The sequence below is a fragment of the Epinephelus fuscoguttatus genome, linkage group LG5 (assembly GCF_011397635.1).
Source record: "Epinephelus fuscoguttatus linkage group LG5, E.fuscoguttatus.final_Chr_v1".
NCBI lineage: Eukaryota > Metazoa > Chordata > Actinopteri > Perciformes > Serranidae > Epinephelus > Epinephelus fuscoguttatus.
In genome coordinates, this window is record NC_064756.1 from 2,070,052 (window position 1) to 2,087,044 (window position 16,993).

General features: G+C 44.3%; 3 protein-coding genes across 19 annotated transcripts in view; all 3 read right to left on the reverse strand.

The window, feature by feature from the left end:
• LOC125889521 (tumor necrosis factor alpha-induced protein 2-like) overlaps nucleotides 1-516 on the reverse strand; it is a 54,192-nt gene extending 53,676 nt beyond the window's left edge. Inside the window, exon 1 of the mRNA XM_049577586.1 lies at nucleotides 148-516. The gene's annotated coding sequence lies outside the window, so the exon portion shown is untranslated. The remainder of the gene's footprint in view (nucleotides 1-147) is intronic.
• Nucleotides 517-3,560: 3,044 nt separating this feature from the next.
• On the reverse strand, nucleotides 3,561-10,944 carry LOC125889538 (tissue factor pathway inhibitor-like). Of its 17 annotated transcripts, none has more exons than XM_049577617.1 (11): nucleotides 10,527-10,944; nucleotides 8,567-8,617; nucleotides 7,735-7,899; nucleotides 7,368-7,577; nucleotides 6,958-6,990; nucleotides 6,489-6,521; nucleotides 6,271-6,303; nucleotides 6,143-6,175; nucleotides 6,023-6,055; nucleotides 5,677-5,764; nucleotides 3,561-4,238 (listed from the first exon to the last, which is right to left on the reverse strand). In XM_049577617.1, the coding sequence occupies exons 1-11, from the start codon at nucleotides 10,858-10,860 to the stop codon at nucleotides 4,202-4,204; spliced, it is 1,050 nt and encodes a 349-aa protein (XP_049433574.1). In that variant the 5' UTR covers nucleotides 10,861-10,944; the 3' UTR covers nucleotides 3,561-4,201. The 17 variants fall into 17 exon arrangements, with proteins under 17 accessions (XP_049433574.1, XP_049433570.1, XP_049433573.1 ...); XM_049577613.1 differs by having other exon boundaries at nucleotides 5,929-6,055; XM_049577616.1 differs by having other exon boundaries at nucleotides 6,143-6,178.
• A 432-nt stretch (nucleotides 10,945-11,376) lies between these two features.
• LOC125889552 (claudin-1-like) lies at nucleotides 11,377-15,082 on the reverse strand. Its single transcript, XM_049577645.1, has 6 exons — nucleotides 14,925-15,082; nucleotides 13,322-13,563; nucleotides 12,566-12,730; nucleotides 12,382-12,463; nucleotides 12,188-12,304; nucleotides 11,377-11,703 (listed from the first exon to the last, which is right to left on the reverse strand). Exons 2-6 carry the CDS (start codon nucleotides 13,536-13,538, stop codon nucleotides 11,607-11,609), a joined length of 678 nt encoding a protein of 225 aa, XP_049433602.1. The 5' UTR covers nucleotides 13,539-13,563; nucleotides 14,925-15,082; the 3' UTR covers nucleotides 11,377-11,606.
• Between the last annotated feature and the right edge of the window lie 1,911 nt (nucleotides 15,083-16,993).

Below are 16,993 nucleotides of genomic sequence, written 5' to 3' on the forward strand. Positions count from 1 at the left end.
GTAGCGTGTCTGACCTTGTCGACAACCATAAATATAAAGTGCAAATGGATAAAAGATCTAAATTAAATGATGTTTTCCTCACTTATAAATGTAATAAATAAAAACTGTCTGTGACATGAGCAGAGTGATAAAAGAACGAGCTCTTACCTTCTTCTTCTGTTTTTGTAGAATAAAGAAATTAATCCACGAATGTTCCTCAAGAGTGTGACATCTCTGCCGCAGTGTGTGTGTGTGTGTGTCAGTGAGTCCAGGTCAGGAGCTGCTGGCCGGTTGTTCGTACTCCACCGTGAGCTGCAGTCTTACTTTGCACTTCTCTCTGCTGTGTTCTCACAGAGGGTTCTACTGTCCTCAGATCAGCTCTGTTTACGGCTCTGTACTCTCCTGATCTGCTGCAGGTTCCTGTCTCCTCTGCTCTGTTAGACGTCCTGCTTGCCAGGTTCTCCTGGGTTCTCCTGGGTTCTCCTGGGTTCTCCTGGGTTCTCCTCCCTGTGGTTCTGTGCGACTCTACTGGTTTCTACTCATCTCCTCTCGCTCCTCGTTGAGCTCTGGGAGTTCTGCTGCTTGTTTCCTGTTTGTTTTATTTTCTAGCTGCAGCAGGATATGGTCATCTTTTCCTCTTCCTCCCCCCCACTGAAGACCCCCAGCACACACACACACACACACACACACACACACACACACACACACACCACACCCTGGCCTTAATGACTGGTCAGGTTGCCGGCCCCGCAGCAGCAACGCCCCCTGGTGAATTTGCAGTTTTTGCTGCCTTGCTCAGAGGCAGTCAGCTGAAACCAACACAAAAACGACTGACAGTCAAGAGAGATCGTAAACCTGACGACAGCACACTGGACCACTGAAGCTCTGCAGCCAGACGACCCCACAAACCCAACGAGACTGAAACAACTGAAACATCTTCTTCTTCTTTAAGACTTTATCTGCGTCCTGACCAGCTGAGTGTAAATAACTAGGGCTGGCAGGAGGGGTGGTGGATGGGTCCAACAACCTCCAACTTTCACCTGGGAGGCTGGTGTTCACTTCCTGTAAGACTGTAAAGCCAAACCCTGTTCTTTTTATGTAAACCCAGCCACATGCGTTTGTTGTTGAAGGAAAAAAGCATCAATTCACGTTGTCAGTTGAATGAAGAAAATCAGACACCTGTTCAAGAACTTTCCTCTGGCTACAGACAGGGTGGGGAAGTCAGAAGGTTCATTACCATGTTAGCCTCTAATAATTTATAAAATGTGTTAGATGTTTATTTTGCTTGTTTTTGTGCTTAAATTTCCTCTTGAATGTTTCTTTTTGTCGTCATTGAAGGTGCTCATCCGTTAGTTTTGTTGTTAAGGCATGAGGACCTGTGTGTGACTGTCATTTGATTCATAAACATAACTTTGAATGACATATTAGCATGTCACTAAAAATACAGAGGATCTAGAACAGAACCCTGAGGAACCCCACAAGTAGTTTTTGACAGTGTTGTTGCTGTGTATCTGCTGAGAGCCCGGTCTCCGAAGTTGTCGAAATCCGGCACTTGAGCAGTGTCTTGTGACGTCATACACTGACAGAAAAAGCCGCCCTTTAATGTCAGCATGGTACACGGTCGTTATGGTTTAATGGTGCTCGACGTCGGGAAACGCGGCAAGACATGAATGAAAGTTAAGGTGACGAAAGTCCAAGAGAGGGGTGTTTGTGTCTTGTACGATTATAAAGCCAAACTTCTTTTTTCCAAAATTTAACCACATGTTTTTGTTGCCTAAACCCAACCACGTGCGTTAGTTGTTGGGGGAAATTTTTCAATTGCCGTTGTTGTACTTACGTATGGCTTTTATTTTGAAAGAGACTGTATGCAAACTGTACATTTCCTGTGAAAACAGAAGTGTATTTTGAAAACAGACAATGCATGTAACAGGCTGAAGTTGACACGGCGTCCCAGAACGTCAACAACCAACACACCCAGGGTACCTTGGACGTCATATGAGGACGTGGAAAGTCCATGACCAAACGTGGACATGTGACGAGGTCACAGTGAGAGTGTGTTGATCGTCCACCAACATGGAACCGGTTCTGTTCTGAATGTTGATGAACCTCTATCCAGTCTTTAATCGAGGGATACGAGCTTTTTTACATGCAGCCAGCAGTGTTGTCAAAGGGTCCTACCTTTGGAGTTTATCTCTTGCTGAATATTGCAGATCTGAGAGGGATATTGGATCTGAGCATCTTCTCTAAGATCTGATGGACATTCTTCCAGTAAGCAGTCAGGACAGGGCACAACCAAAATATACGATAGTGATTCGCATCTGCGGCCTTGCATTGCCTCCAACAGTCCGAGTTGCTCGTTCTGTCGCTTCTGTCGGGGAGTTAAGAAGAAGCGCACTAAACTCTTCCAGCAGCTCTCCCTCCAAACAGGGGAACTTGAAGTTTTCCACTGTATTTGGCAAACCCTGAGATGCTCCTCCTGAGACAGAACCCTTCTGTCTTCATTGTCCCATTTCCCTTTAATATACAGTGGCTCTTCTGATTTCCTGTTTGGAAAAAAGTTGTATTTCCTTGAAATAATTTTAGCATTGCTCTCAGAGTTATAGGCACGTATGACGACTTTCATGAGTCCTTCCTCTCGGTTTGCCACATCGATGTCTTGATTGAAAACAAATAATTGTATTTTCAATTAAACAGCTGTAAAACCTGAGAGACAGTTTATAAACTTTCTGGGTGGTGTGCGGTGATGTGGACTCCCTGTAGTATGTTCTTTGACCTCACGCGGCACCTTTACATCATCCCTCCTTCAGACCTCCTTTGACTCTCCTGTGTCCCCCGGCGGAGCAGCTCCCCACAGTTTGTAATCCTCTGCTCCGCTGCTCTGGACTTTGTTGAGCTCAAGTTCCCATTAAAATAAAAAATGTCTTTTTCACTCTCGGGGTTCTTCCATCTATCACAGGCTGACTTTGTGCCAACGATACATTTTCTTGTATTTTCTTTATATAAAGTGTCCGAGGTGTCTCTCAGGGCGTCGCCTGTATACGATTTCCCTTCATTAAAACGTGATGATAGATTTCGGGGTCACCAGCCAGCCTCCCCTCTTTAAAAACCTGCAGCTCTGCTCGTCGACAGGCAGAGACGTTTCTCATTTATTGTACATAAAACAAGAACAAATCATCAGACTGTTCTCTGTCACTTTGAGATGTGAACAAAAAAATGTTTGTTTGTCCTGAAAGTTCAGTTTAAATCTTAAATTAAGACATTTTAGTCAGGGTGTGTTTTACATAAATTGTTCTTGAAATTATCACAATTATTTGTTTAATATTGAACATTTTGTGGCTCTCTGCTGGATTGTGTCACTGCTCGTGTTTTGTAAAGCTCCTGAATTATAAAACGTAACCTTGAGTGATAAATAGGTCTATCTTAAATGTTATTTATTCTGTATAGTGCTGGGTAATGAATTTTGTCCCCTCATGTTTTTTAACATGTTTGAATGACGATAAACTGAACCTTGAACCTTGAACCTTGAATAACGCACCGACAGACCAAACCCCTGTGTAATTCAAATACATCTAAACAGCTGGTTGAAAGACAGTGTTTTTAATTTTGATGCAGACACCAGTTGGCACTGTAACAACTTTACCATGAAGACAATTCAGAAGTTCAAACTAAACCAATACATGGAGAATAATTCAGTAAATCAGCTATGAAAACATGATTCTTCCTCTGACGTCTCAAACAGCAGCTTCACCCACACACAAACTAAACAGAAAAAAAAAACGACATAAAGGAAGGAAATTCCTGAATTTTACCCAAAATGCAGAATCACATGATACTGAAAAATGATTACTAAATAAGGAAATAAAGAATAAACAGTCTGTCAAACACATGTTGTAGACCCCTCTGTGTGCTGCTCTCTGGAATCACCTTTCCGTTTTCCCAAAAACTGTGACAGCATTTCTTCTGGGAGTGCAGTTAGAGACAGTGTGGGCTCCCTGCTCGCTCCAACAGCTTGATGGACCATCACAAAGGGGCGGGGCTTAGCACAGGGTCAATTATACACGTTTAAATTTAATCAAAAGTGTTGATTTTTACAGTGATTCAGTGACAAACAGTGAGAGGACATCAGCAGAGGTGCCCTCTAAAGGCCCACCCAATCCCTTGAAGCAGTCTGTGGTCGAGGACTCGATGAGATCCCCTCAACAGACGCCGACTCCACCAAAGATTACTGAGCTGGATCTGCATCTGCCAGCCTCTGGTATCTGGAGAGGAAGAATCACAAACAAATGTAGGGTTACTCGTGTGCCAGCTTTCAAGTGTTGAGGGGGTTCGGGCATCTGATCAGGATCCTCCTGGGCGCCTCCCGTTATGCCGGGTACACACTACACGATATCAGCCCGATTATAGACCAACGCAGCATCGTACGGTGACGGCTCGTAAACGACGACATGTCGTACGTGATAATCCATCGCTTTATCTCATGTAGTGTGTCATAGTGGACAACAACCTACGCCACGTCTGGGAGCTTTTCGACGTTCCAACAGAAAGTCGAACATGTTTGATTTTCTCTTCCACGACTTCACCCGTCACAGCCGCCACTTTGACCAATAGGAACACAGAGCAATCTGCTGCCATGGAAACTGCAGGGACAGCACTCAACATCTGAACAATCAGAGGGGTGCGCTGGCAGGCACTTGCAGAGCTGCAGCAGGTGAAGAGTTGTCGACATGTCGTCCAAAAGAGACTCAGGAGTATTTGCGGGGACAGGAGGGCAGGCGGGCCCCACGGAGGGGGAGACCCGAGCCTCGGGAGTATGTGCGGGGCCGGGAGGGCGGATGCTCCCAGAGAGGGGAGAGGGAGAAATATAGCTAAATAAGATGAAAATAGAAAAGAATGTCTCTGTATTTTATTTCTGTTTTCAGTGTTTAATTAAGGTGGGAGAGGCGGAGGGCTGAGGGAGATCGGACGCCTCCAGAGAGGGGAGAGGGAGAAATATAACAAAATAAGATTAAAAAGGAAAAACCTGTCTGTCTCCCTCTTTTATTTTATTTTCAGTGTTTAATCAAGGGTGGGGGATTGAGGTGGTGGAAGTTACTTTCTTTTGATGAGTAATTGATGGCTATTTGTGACTCAGATTTGTTTATTTATTTATTTCAGTTTGAAGTTATTTTTATTTAATATTTATTTATTTTAATTTTTTATTTTATTTGGCTCATACAGCCAAACTACTGTATCTACAGTACATTTGTTATTGCCAGTAAAGGTTGTCAAGTTAAATGACAAGTTGTTGTATGGTCATTTTGTACCTATGATACATTTGGGATGGGGGCCTCCAAATAAAATTTCGCTTAGGGCCCCAATTTGGTCAGGGGCAGCCCTGCAGGCATGAATAAGATAAGCGGATAAGTGCATGAAAATGGATGGATGGATGGATGGATGGATGATAAACAACTTCCACTTGCAGTAATGGAAGTGTGCCTGAACACACATGTGCTCTCTACTTGAGTACATTGCCTGAGTAAATATACTTAGTTACTTTCCACCACTTATTCACACATACAGTATTAGTTGTCTCGTCGTTACCACAAACTGCAGATTAAAAATATTTTTCCAGCTAACATGAAAAATGTCTGCTGAAGAACAGAGTGCTGCAACACATCCAGCGGACATGACGAGTTACAATCTGACATTTAACTTTACCTGTCAGGAGAACGGGGGAACAGTCTGCCGCACTGCATGGCGATGGCAGCTATGATCAGCAGCAGCAAAATGACACTGAGGAAGACCGCTAAACAAGAGGAAGGAGGAAGATGAAGATCAAGAGGTTTGATGCATTTAAGACAAACAGCAGCCCCACCATCATGTTTAAACCCTGACATTTAAAGTCTGGATGTATATTCTGACACATTCATAAACTCTACCAGCTGCATGTGTCTGAGGCTCAGGATTCACCTTCTGCACGAGATGTCCACATACTTTTGGCCTCCCACACTAACCCTCAGGTAGTAAAGATAAACGTGTGCAGTGAGTGAAGTCAAGACAATACCTGATATGGAACTGGTTACAGGAGCTGCAACATCTGAATTAAATGAATAACCTTAATCAACATCACAGAATGAATGTGATACAAATACAAGTAAATATAATAAACAGCAAATATATTTACCTGTCCCATCCAAAGGAGCAGCCACTGTAGTGTCTGCTAAAGAGTAAGTAATGTTAATTATTTCGCCTCAGGTGATGAGATGGTTATACAAGTGAACATAATGCAATTAAACACTGATGTCTTATCACCTGAATCCACAGCACGTGGGCCGGTTGTAGGAGCTGGTTTAAGGTCAGAAATATTGATTTGTGAATTATTTATAAGATAAACATGGAGGTCAAGAGTAAATACAGGGAAATAAAAATATGTAAAGTTGGCTGTCTGTTACCTATAATAAATTATTATTTATAAATGTGGTGTTGATGAGACAGCCATACAGGTGAAGATGAAGCAGGTGTGTTGTTACCTGTGTTCACAGCAGGTTGAATGGTTGTAGGAACTGTTTGAACATTTAATTTAGTTTCAACTTTTTCCATATCTGAGTAAATGTATCCCAACAATATGATGTGCAGAGCATATAAAATAACACACAAAAAGTGAAGCCCTTCCTTTAAATAGATATGAGTTCGTAAGAAAAGAGGACACAGTGTTGCCCATTCTCTGTTATAATGTAGGAGTGCCCCAGGGCTCTATACTAGGTCCTCTCCTCTTCAGTTTATACATCAATCATCATGGAACTGATGTTCAAATGTATGCAGATGACACAGTGATATATTTACATGGAGAAAAATGCAAAGAAGATGCTCATAATCTTACAAACATGTTGTTTCTATTATTTTGTTTTCTCTGTATTAACTGCCCTCATTGATAATTGACATTACAGAATGACTGTGATACAAATACAAGTAAATATGATAAACAGAAAACATAGTTACCTGTCCCCTCTGCAGGAGCAGCCACTGTCAGATCTGGTGGAATAATATTAAATGAAACATGGAAATGACGCTGTCTGTTATAAGTTTTAGAGAACAGAGAATATAATCAGCAGATTAATCCGTAAAGTGAGCTCCACCTCAACCAACTCCAACAGTAAAATCCTGCTTTTACATTAATGCATGAGTCAGAGTCATGTAATGAGATTGGATATTTCATACTTTAAATACATTGTACTGATGATACTTACATCCTTTTACTGGTTGAATATTTTCAATGCAGGACTAACAGAGTATTTTTACTGTGTGGTATTAGTACTTTTACTGAAAGATCTGACTGCTTCCTCCACCAGTTAAAGAATCTATCTAATAAGAGCAAACAGAGAAGCAACAGAAATCGTTTTGTCTGTTACCTTTAACACCAGCACAGAGTCTTTCACACTCCTCCACAGTGTTAAAGATGTTCCCATTAGACACACTGCCTCTGAAGTGAAACCCTTCACACCTGGAACTCGACACGTTGTAGAAGATCTTGTTGGGAATGCTGTCATCATAGTTGTCTGAGACATCGGTGACGCGAATGGGGGGTGGCTGACCGTGCTCCATTGGCCGATAACAAAGGACTGGAGAGACAAAGATTTTTATTCATAGGTACAAGAGTCTTCTGTTTCCCTCCACGGTGGACTCATACATCGTGGAGAGGAAACTCAGAGATCAGAGTCCCCCACTTGGCTGCTCAACATTAGGGACTTCACAACATATATTTAAGAGGTCACTTACACTTCTGACTGCAGAGGGCCTCACAGGCCTCCTGGGTATTGAATGTGTTCCTGTTGGACCCACAGCCAGTGTAGAACTGCTCACACCTGTAACTGGTGCTGTTGTAGAAGAATTTGGGAACCCCCGACTGGCAGCTGCTGTAAGTCATGATGTCGTAGCATCGACCTGGAGGTAGAAGGACAGATGGCACAAATGATTTTGTCAAAACTAAAATCTTCTTATTTGACTTATTTTCAAATATTGAAAATAAATGTATTTTTAACCAATTATGTTTTAGGAGACAACCCCGCCCACTTTAGTGAATGTTACTAAGAAGTGACCAGTGCTGGGCAACTTACTCTCAAAATATAATATATTACATATTACTAGTTACCTTCATTTTAAAGTTACTTTACAATATCACTCTCTGTGTAGAGTAATAAGTTACTCTTTACACTACATTTGTGCTACTTTGACCAGAGCTCTGCAGCTTTCAGAGATGTGAATGGAAACACATCCAACATATACTAACATCACCCAGATGTGCCGATCACCAGGACGAGGAAAAAACAAACTAGAGGCCAGCTCTTCATCCCCAGAAGAGGAGTTTAGCTAGCAGTCATCTTTGCTTGGGAAACGTTTCTTCAACATGTACAGGATGTTACAAATGTAAAAGAAAAATATTAATGTACACAAGTTAATGTAGAACAATATTTGACCTGTTTATTGTATCCCAAAAGTAAAATAATGTTATTTAAATCTGAATCCAGTCTCAGTAATATTACGTTTGGTTTTGGATGGAGACACATTTGTTAAACAAGTTGTGATTAAGCAGGTTTAGGTTTGTTCTTACCCGTCTCATCATCGACTGCATGTTGGTGTTTCATGAGAAAGGTACTTTGTTCTGTGGAATAAGAGACGTATTCAACAGCAGGAAGCAGGTTTTTAATCTCAATCAAAAATATTGATGCTGGATTCTTAATCTGGAGTTTTCATGCCAACATTCAAACATCATGCAGACAAAAGGCCAGGGAGCGGTTACACAAAACACCTTAAGTTTTCTCCTTAAGTATGACACTTTAGGCTTAATTTCTCCTTAGCTGAGGGACTTACACAGTTGCACAGAATCTCTTAAAAAGATGATTTACTGTATTGAAAGAGATTTTACAGCGGTAACAGTTTCCATTGAATTGTTTGTTTGTTTGGACTCAAGCTGTGACGCCTGTTATCGTCTCAAAAGATAGTGAAAAAGTGAAAACCATACAGGTCAGAGGAGGAAAAGATTGATCTTCTGGAGGAACACAATCATAGACAGCACAAACAACAAAGTAAATTTGACCCCAAATACCAGAAAACAGAAAATGACTGTAGGAAGAAACAACAAAGATGAATTCAGTCAAATCTTAAGTGTAAAATCAGAAGTGTGTCCGTCAGGTTCTCCTGGTCGCAGAACACTCTTCCAGGGGTGTGTTGGTTTTTTTCATTTGTCACCATAAACTCAGTCATGGTACCTTTGGTTTTTTACCTCGCTTTGGTTGCTAAGGTCTTTTGTGCACCGGTCTAAGGGTTCCTTAAAGCCACTACAAGGAACTTTTAACTGGATGTGCAAAAGTCTCTGGTTTCTGCTGATGTCTGTGCGTGACCTACAACAGCAAATGAGACCATCGGTGTGAAGATAAGCTATTTCTATATAGTGTATATCCATACCTTTAGGAAACTGTCTCCGGGTCCGCCCCAGGTCGCTTCCAGGACTAAACGATTTACGGCACTCACACGGCACACGTCATCTTACCTAGCTGCTTACATTTATAATGACTCTTATAAATAGTCGCTATTCCTCCTCCTCGACCCGACGTCCGCCGGGAGTTAAAATAGCAGCAATCATCGGGTAAAAGTTCTGTGAAAGCACTGGACTCACCAACAGTCAGCCACGTCTCAGTCACACAGAGAAAATCCAATCCTCGGGAAGTCAGGAAATCCTTCAGGATAAACGTTTTGTTCACTAGCGATCTAGCATTTACCAGCCCAATCCTGGCAGCAGCCGGCGGGTCCACGGCGTTAGCTGTCCGGGGAGCCACACACAGAGGCCGCAGGTTGCACAGATTCACCCCGCGCCAGCGGGAACAAGGAGAGCAGGGGCCGCGGGGCTGGAACACCTCATCCGGGCCGACAACAGGTACCAGCCAGGCCTCGACAGGGTCCAGCGAGTGCAGAGAAATAAAGAGGTGAGGCACCGCTCCATACTCAGTCCAAGAAGCCGTGGAAGTGCTCGCCAAACAGGCCTTCAGCCTTACCAGCTGACTGCTGTGTTTACCCCGGCGGCGGTGGCACTTACGCCGGAGAGGTGGAGCTGGGGCACGGCAGAGGTGAGCTGGGATCCCCGATAGGAGCGGGGGCAAAGTTTTCCCGTCTTGTTGTTTCATTCATCTCCAAAAAAAACACATGCGCGAGCCAGGTAAGCGTCTTTACGACAATACGCGCTACAGCTCATGGGAAATGTAGGCTTCATTCTGGCAAAACACTACCGCTTTTGTCCACAGGGTCGCCAAAATCAACTCAAAATGAAAGTTCCTTGTAGGGGCTTTAAGTACAAGCCAAGAAAACCATAAATACTTCAGTGAACATTTTAAGGAAACCTTAAGGAGAAGACTTAAGGGTGTTTTCTGCAATCAATTTTATTATGAAGAAACCTGAACTCGGACTAGGAAAATCTTAACTTAAGGTGTTTTGTGAAACCGGTCCCAGAGGTCCGTGTCAGTTTGCCATACACTTACTCTAAACAGAATCCTGTAATAAATATAAATCCATCTTACCATTGTTAAGTGTGCTCTTGGGGTAGACACTGATCTTTGCGCTGGGATCTCGGGGATACGAGTGTTGACCCTGGTTCAGACAGTTGACCAGCAGACACTCAGATGGGCCGCTGACCGGTTGTGTCACCACGGCCATGTGGCAGTCAGGTTCTTCTAAGCAATCATGATAGCAGCTGTGGTAATCTTTACTCTCCGGCAGCCGGGTCAGACTGTACATCCTGGAGACGAGGCACTGCGCTGGCTCAGGAACCTGCTCAGGAACCTGAGCCAGTCCGGGCTGGAGCAGGAAACAAACCGCCAGCAGACAGAACCCAAACAAACCATTCTCAGTCATGGCTTCGGTTTTCTTGTGTTTTTTTTACTGCGTGTTGAGGCTGATGAATTCTGCCAGCACAGTGAGGACACACTTCTGGAGTTTGCTGGGTTTGTGTGGAGTAAATGAAACTTATACCTGAGCCCCGCCCACTCTGCTCCATCATCACACATTCCTTTTCTGTCAGCCGACATTCCTGTCATACTCTGAGAGGGAGTTGTCTCTTTGTTTTTCTATAGAGGTTATAAATAAGTCTTAACCTTCAATTTCCTATAAAAGTCGACCGGCCTGAATTTAATCAAATATGTTTCCAACACGACGTGCACAGTGGACACATTTAGAAACCCATCTTTGTCTCTGAGTTCTGGTTCTCCAGAAGTGCTCATTATCAGTGAACACAGCACAGCTGGGGCTGATGGGAACGTCTTTAGTTGTGCAGGTTGTCGTAACGTCACAGCAGCAGATCTCGTGACTAAATATCAGCTGATCTGAGGTCTGTTGCTTCTGTCTGTGACACCAGAGAGGAAAACGCTCACACAGATTCAGGAAACATTTATTTACAACACGTCAACATGGAACAAACAGAATGGTTCAGAAATCTCGGTGACATCAGCAGTACAAAAAGATTTCGGCATAAATCAAAGCATGAGTGCCCTTCACAGTAAAACATTTAATTTTATACTTAGAAAAAAAAGGAATTCTTTAAAAACCAGCGTGATCCTGGATTAGACTGTGACGTTACGTCAGACAGGAAGTGCTGAAGAGGTTTAGACATAAGCTTTGGAGCTGCTGTTGTCGGAGGCCGGAGCTGCTCTGTAGATGTTCTGCCCTCGGCTCGTCGTGGTGAAGTTGTATGAAAATTGTCTGAAAGAGAGAACGTGAGATTTTTGATTTAAAACTGATTTGTTATCGGCCCCTTTAACGCCTTCTATCAGTCTCGTAGATTTGGATTAGAAAGGGCCTGCTACACCTGCCACCGACCGTTTCACAGAACTCCCTTGACCTCTGACCTCAAAATATCTAAACAAAAATGGGTTCTATGGGTACCCATCAGTCTGCGCTTCACAGACACACCCACTATACGCCTACTGCAGTTTTTCTCAGGCAGTACAGGTGTGTTATTTGCCTATTGTATTTGAATATTTCTGCACACTGGGTCCATAAACAGTCCTGGATTTACATAAACCTGGAAAGCTGAGACTCTTGTGGATTCAGAGAGCCCAGTTTTATTCATGTGTGATGGTGTTCGCTCCCACAGCACCTATTTCACTGTAGTGAGACTGTTTTTTTAAATTCAGACATCACACCCCGTGTGGACAAACCCAGACGTCTGTGTGGTGCAGTGTACCTTGCAGCAGGGGGGGCAGGCGAAGTCTTCTTGCAGGAGCAGCACAGCATAGATCCTCCCAGTATGGCCAGACAGGAGGCGCCCCAGCCCAGATACAGACCAGTACCCAGCTCAAACCTGCAGCACCATCACACACAGTGTCAGCAGCAGAAAGTGACATCATACTGTCCGCACGGTGTTTGTGCGTGACTGACCTGACTCCTCTGTACAGCGGGTCGTAGAAGTCGTGGATGACTCTGGCAGCGTACCACGACACTGCAATCAGAGTGAAGAGGCCTGAGGAGGAGACACACATGAAGACATCTCAGTCACAAACAAGTACCGACCGAACAGATGAATAACGTGTTCAGCTCTGAGAGGAATCACAGTGTCACGCACCGGACACGATGAACAAGACTCCTCCGGTCAGAGCCATCTGGTTTTTGGCGTGCTCCGAGGTTCTGCCAATCTTGGTGCACTTGAGTCCCAGAATAGAGACGATGATGGAGGTGAGACCGATCAGCATGGACATGATCATCAGAGCCCTGCAGGCCTGCAGGTGAGCTGCAGACGCACCCAGACGTGACACACAGTGATGTTTAACAAGAGTAAAGAAGTTTGATGTATATGTTTTTTTAAAGGGTTAATTAAAATCAGTAAAATGTGTTAAAACTCAAACTTAAACAACACAGAACAAGGTCTGAACAAAGCTGATACTGGCTGATGTGCATCCCTAATTTAAGGTTTATACATATAAAAACTGTTACTACTGTACAGCTTATTATTTCCAAGAATCAGCGTTCTAACAATTCTAGACTACTGATAGGTGGCCAGCAAATTCAGTTCACCTGCCGGATTGAAAAATGCATTCGGACACTGAGGGACATTTACAGTGAAGAGGGCTTGAGCTCTTTTCTAGATTTATGCACAGAATTCGACTCACCACGCTCCTCCTTTATCTTTTATTTGCAACCACAATGAGCTCTGAAGGCTGGCAGAGGTTCATGGCAGAACCCTCTGACGCCTCAGCCTTCTCACAAAATGACCAAATGTTTGGTCATGGACCAAACATTAATTCCAATTGCTGCCAAAACCTAAATGATGTTTCAGTTTCTACAGCTGTTCAATAGACAGGATGGTTGCATGATGACTCACCCGGCAGTCCCAGCACCGTCTTGAACCTGCTGCACTGTATCGAGCCCAGCGACGTGGCAGCGCAGCTCATCCACAGACCTTCCATCTGCCACTGACTGGTGCTGACCGACTCCGCCTGGCTCTTCACCTTCCACACCTGAGAGGAGGTGCAGCTGGACTGCAGACACCAGGACACCACGCCCAGGACCAGACCCACAACCTGCAGGCCCACCGCCATGCTGCTCAATGTCCCCCGCGCACACCTGGGAATACAGCAGGAAGTCACCTGGTGGCTCTGACACCAGACAATCTGCAGAAAGTGAATTTCAGTAGTTGATGCTAACATGCTAGCAACCTGCTACCTGCGTCCACATTCAGCAGACACACATTTTCACTCCAACTTCATATATCGACGTTTGGTCAAGGACCTTCCACGTCCAGATACATTGTTGACGTTCTGGGACGCTGTGTCAACTTCAGCCTGTTACATGCATTGTAGCTATGTTTTCAAAATACACTTCTGTTTTCACAGGAAATGTACAGTTTGCATACAGTCTCTTTCAAAATAAAAGCCATACGTAAGTACAACAACAGCAATTGAAAATTTTCCCCCAACAACTAACGCACGTGGTTGGGTTTAGGCAACAAAAACATGTGGTTAAATTTTGGAAAAAAGAAGTTTGGCTTTATAATCGTACAAGACACAAACACCCCTGTCTTGGACTTTCGTCACCTTAACTTTCATTCTTGTCCTGCTGCATTTCCCCGACGCCGAGCACCATTAAACCATAACGACCGTGTACCATGCTGACATTAAAGGGCGGCTTTTTCTGTCAGTGTATGACGTCACAAGACACTGCTCAAGTGCCGGATTTCGACAACTTCGGAGACCAGGCTCTCAGCAGACACACAGCAACAACACTGTCAAAAACTACCTGTGGGGTTCCTCAGGGTTCTGTTCTAGATCCTCTGTATTTTTAGTGACATGCTAATATGTCATTCAAAGTTATGTTTATGAATCAAATGACAGTCACACACAGGTCCTCATGCCTTAACAACAAAACTAACGGATGAGCACCTTCAGCGATGACCCAAGAAACATTTAAGAGGAAATTTAAGCACAAAAACAAGCAAAAATAAACATCTAACACATTTTATAAATTATTTGAGGCTAACATGGTAACGGACCTTCTGACTTCCCCACCCTGTCTGTAGCCAGAGGAAAGTTCTTGAACAGGTGTCTGATTTTCTTCATTTAACTTTTGCAATATTCATGTTTTCAATGTGAGTTTCTTGCTAAGTTCATAACAGGTGCACAGACTTACCCCTAAAAGACTAAATCACATATTGACGGCAGCATATGTGATAACTTTCTGTCAGCAAAACAATGTGACAGTATGAAAGCAGCAGAGTTCATAAATGTAGGTTAGTCATCAGTAAAACTACGCTCAGCACGCAGAGTAAATGCTCAGGACAAACCACACTTTTTAAGACTGTGACCATATTTGTAAGGCATCTTTTTCTTCTGCCTCCGTCCACACTACCGAGCTCTTATAAAATGATCCAAATACACGTGTCCACATCAGTTAACATTCCCAGTAAAGCAGCAGATCACAGTTCTTACCGTCAGCTCAGATCCGAAGGCTGAAGTCAAGTTTTTTTGTTTCTTCTTCAGCCGTTAGTTTCAGTGATGTGGTCTCAGTGTGAAGGTCTGATCCTCTGAGGTCTGCTGGTGTCCAGGGTCAATGAACCTCCGAACCACCGCTGAACACACACAGTTATTGACACACGGGAATCCCAGAGTTTCACCTCCAACTCTGTTTCTCGACAGCTTTCATGATCTTTAGTGCCACTTATCTCTCATAGTTTATTTAATAAACCTGGAAAAAAGTAATTATTCGATGTCCCAACAAACGTAGCTCCACTGAGCGTTGTGTTGGACCAATAAACGATCTTATTGTTGATCTCTCAGTATCAGATTATCTGTAAATTGATAGATGAAATTTAAAAACAGAAATGTTAAACTGGGTTTAAGTTAATTTAAAAACATTGCTTGTCCACCAGGGAGCGCTGTGAAAGCTCCTGCTCAGATAATATCTCTGTCATAACAATAGACTGCTTAAAAAATGAAGGGAACACTTAATGGTCACAGTCTAACACCAAGTCAGTTAAACTTCAGGGTTTATCAATCTGTCCATTTAGGAGACAGTTGCTCTCTCCTTATCCTTCCTGACTGATTCTTCTCTAGTTTGGTCTTCTGCTAGTGTCCTTGGCACTACTGGTAGCATGAGGCCGTACCTGCAGCCCAATCAGGTTGATACCAGACACCAGGAGACCGGCCGTTACACCAGGACAGCTGCACAGGGCCGTAGAAGGGCATCAACCCAGCAGCAGGACCGCTATCTGCTCCTTTGTGTGAGGAGGAACAGGAGGAGCACTGAGCCCTACAACATGACCTCCAGCAGGCTACTGGTGTGCATGTTTCTGACCACACTGTCAGAAACAGGCTGCATGAGGGTGGCATGAGGGCCCCACGTCCTCTAGTGGGACCTGTGCTCACAGCCCAGCACCGTGCAGCTCCATCATTCACCAGAGAACACCAGAACTGGCAGGTCCACCATCGGCGCCCCGTTCTCTTCACAGATGAGAGCAGGTTCACACTGAGCACATGTGACAGGCGTGAAAGACTCAGGAGACGCCGTGGTGAACGTTATGCTGCCTGTGACATCATGCAGCGTGACCGGTTAGGAGGTGGGTCAGTGATGGTCTGGGGAGGCAGATCCTTGGAGGGTCACACAGACCTCCATGTCAGAGCCAGCAGTACCCTGACTGCTGTTAGGTACCAGGAGGAAATCCTCAGAGTGATTTTCAGACCCAAAGCTGGTGCAGAGGGCCCTGGGTTCCTCCTGGTGCAGAGGGCCCTGGGTCCCTCCTGGTGCAGTGGGCCCTGGGTCCCTCCTGGTGCAGTGGGCCCTGGGTCCCTCCTGGTGCAGTGGGCCCTGGGTCCCTCCTGGTGCAGAGGGCCCTGGGTTCCTCCTGGTGCAGAGGGCCCTGGGTCCCTCCTGGTGCAGTGGGCCCTGGGTTCCTCCTGGTGCAGTGGGCCCTGGGTTCCTCCTGGTGCAGAGGGCCCTGGGTTCCTCCTGGTCCTGATACAGGTCTGGGAGGAGATCCCCCAGGACACCATCCGCCGACTCATCAGGAGCCAAGGTGTTAGGTCATACAGGCAGGTGGGGGCTGTACACACTACTGAGTCACATGATGAGCTGGATCAGCTGTGATTTCAATTTTTTACTTTGATTTTCAGTGTGATTTTGAATCCAGCCCTCAGTAGGTCGATGATTTTGTTCTCAACTAATTACACAATGATCATCAGTGAAGATTTTACACTTGAATAATTCGTTCATCGAGATCTGATGTGCGATCTAAGTGTTCCCTGAGCAGAGCACATATGAAGCCTACAAACATTCACGGTTATATAAAACTGACCTGACGGTACTTTTATTCACTGAGGGAGTTTTGCATCTTAGGTGTGTTGAATACACTAAATGTGTGCGGTACACATATTCACATTTATTTTATTTTCAAAATTCACTCCTTTCATGTCTTTTATTTTTGTTTGTGCCACTTTAACTTGTGTCTCAGTATCTGCAGATGTAACAGTTACTATCAGGTCCCGTCTGCTCTGTGTGCGTC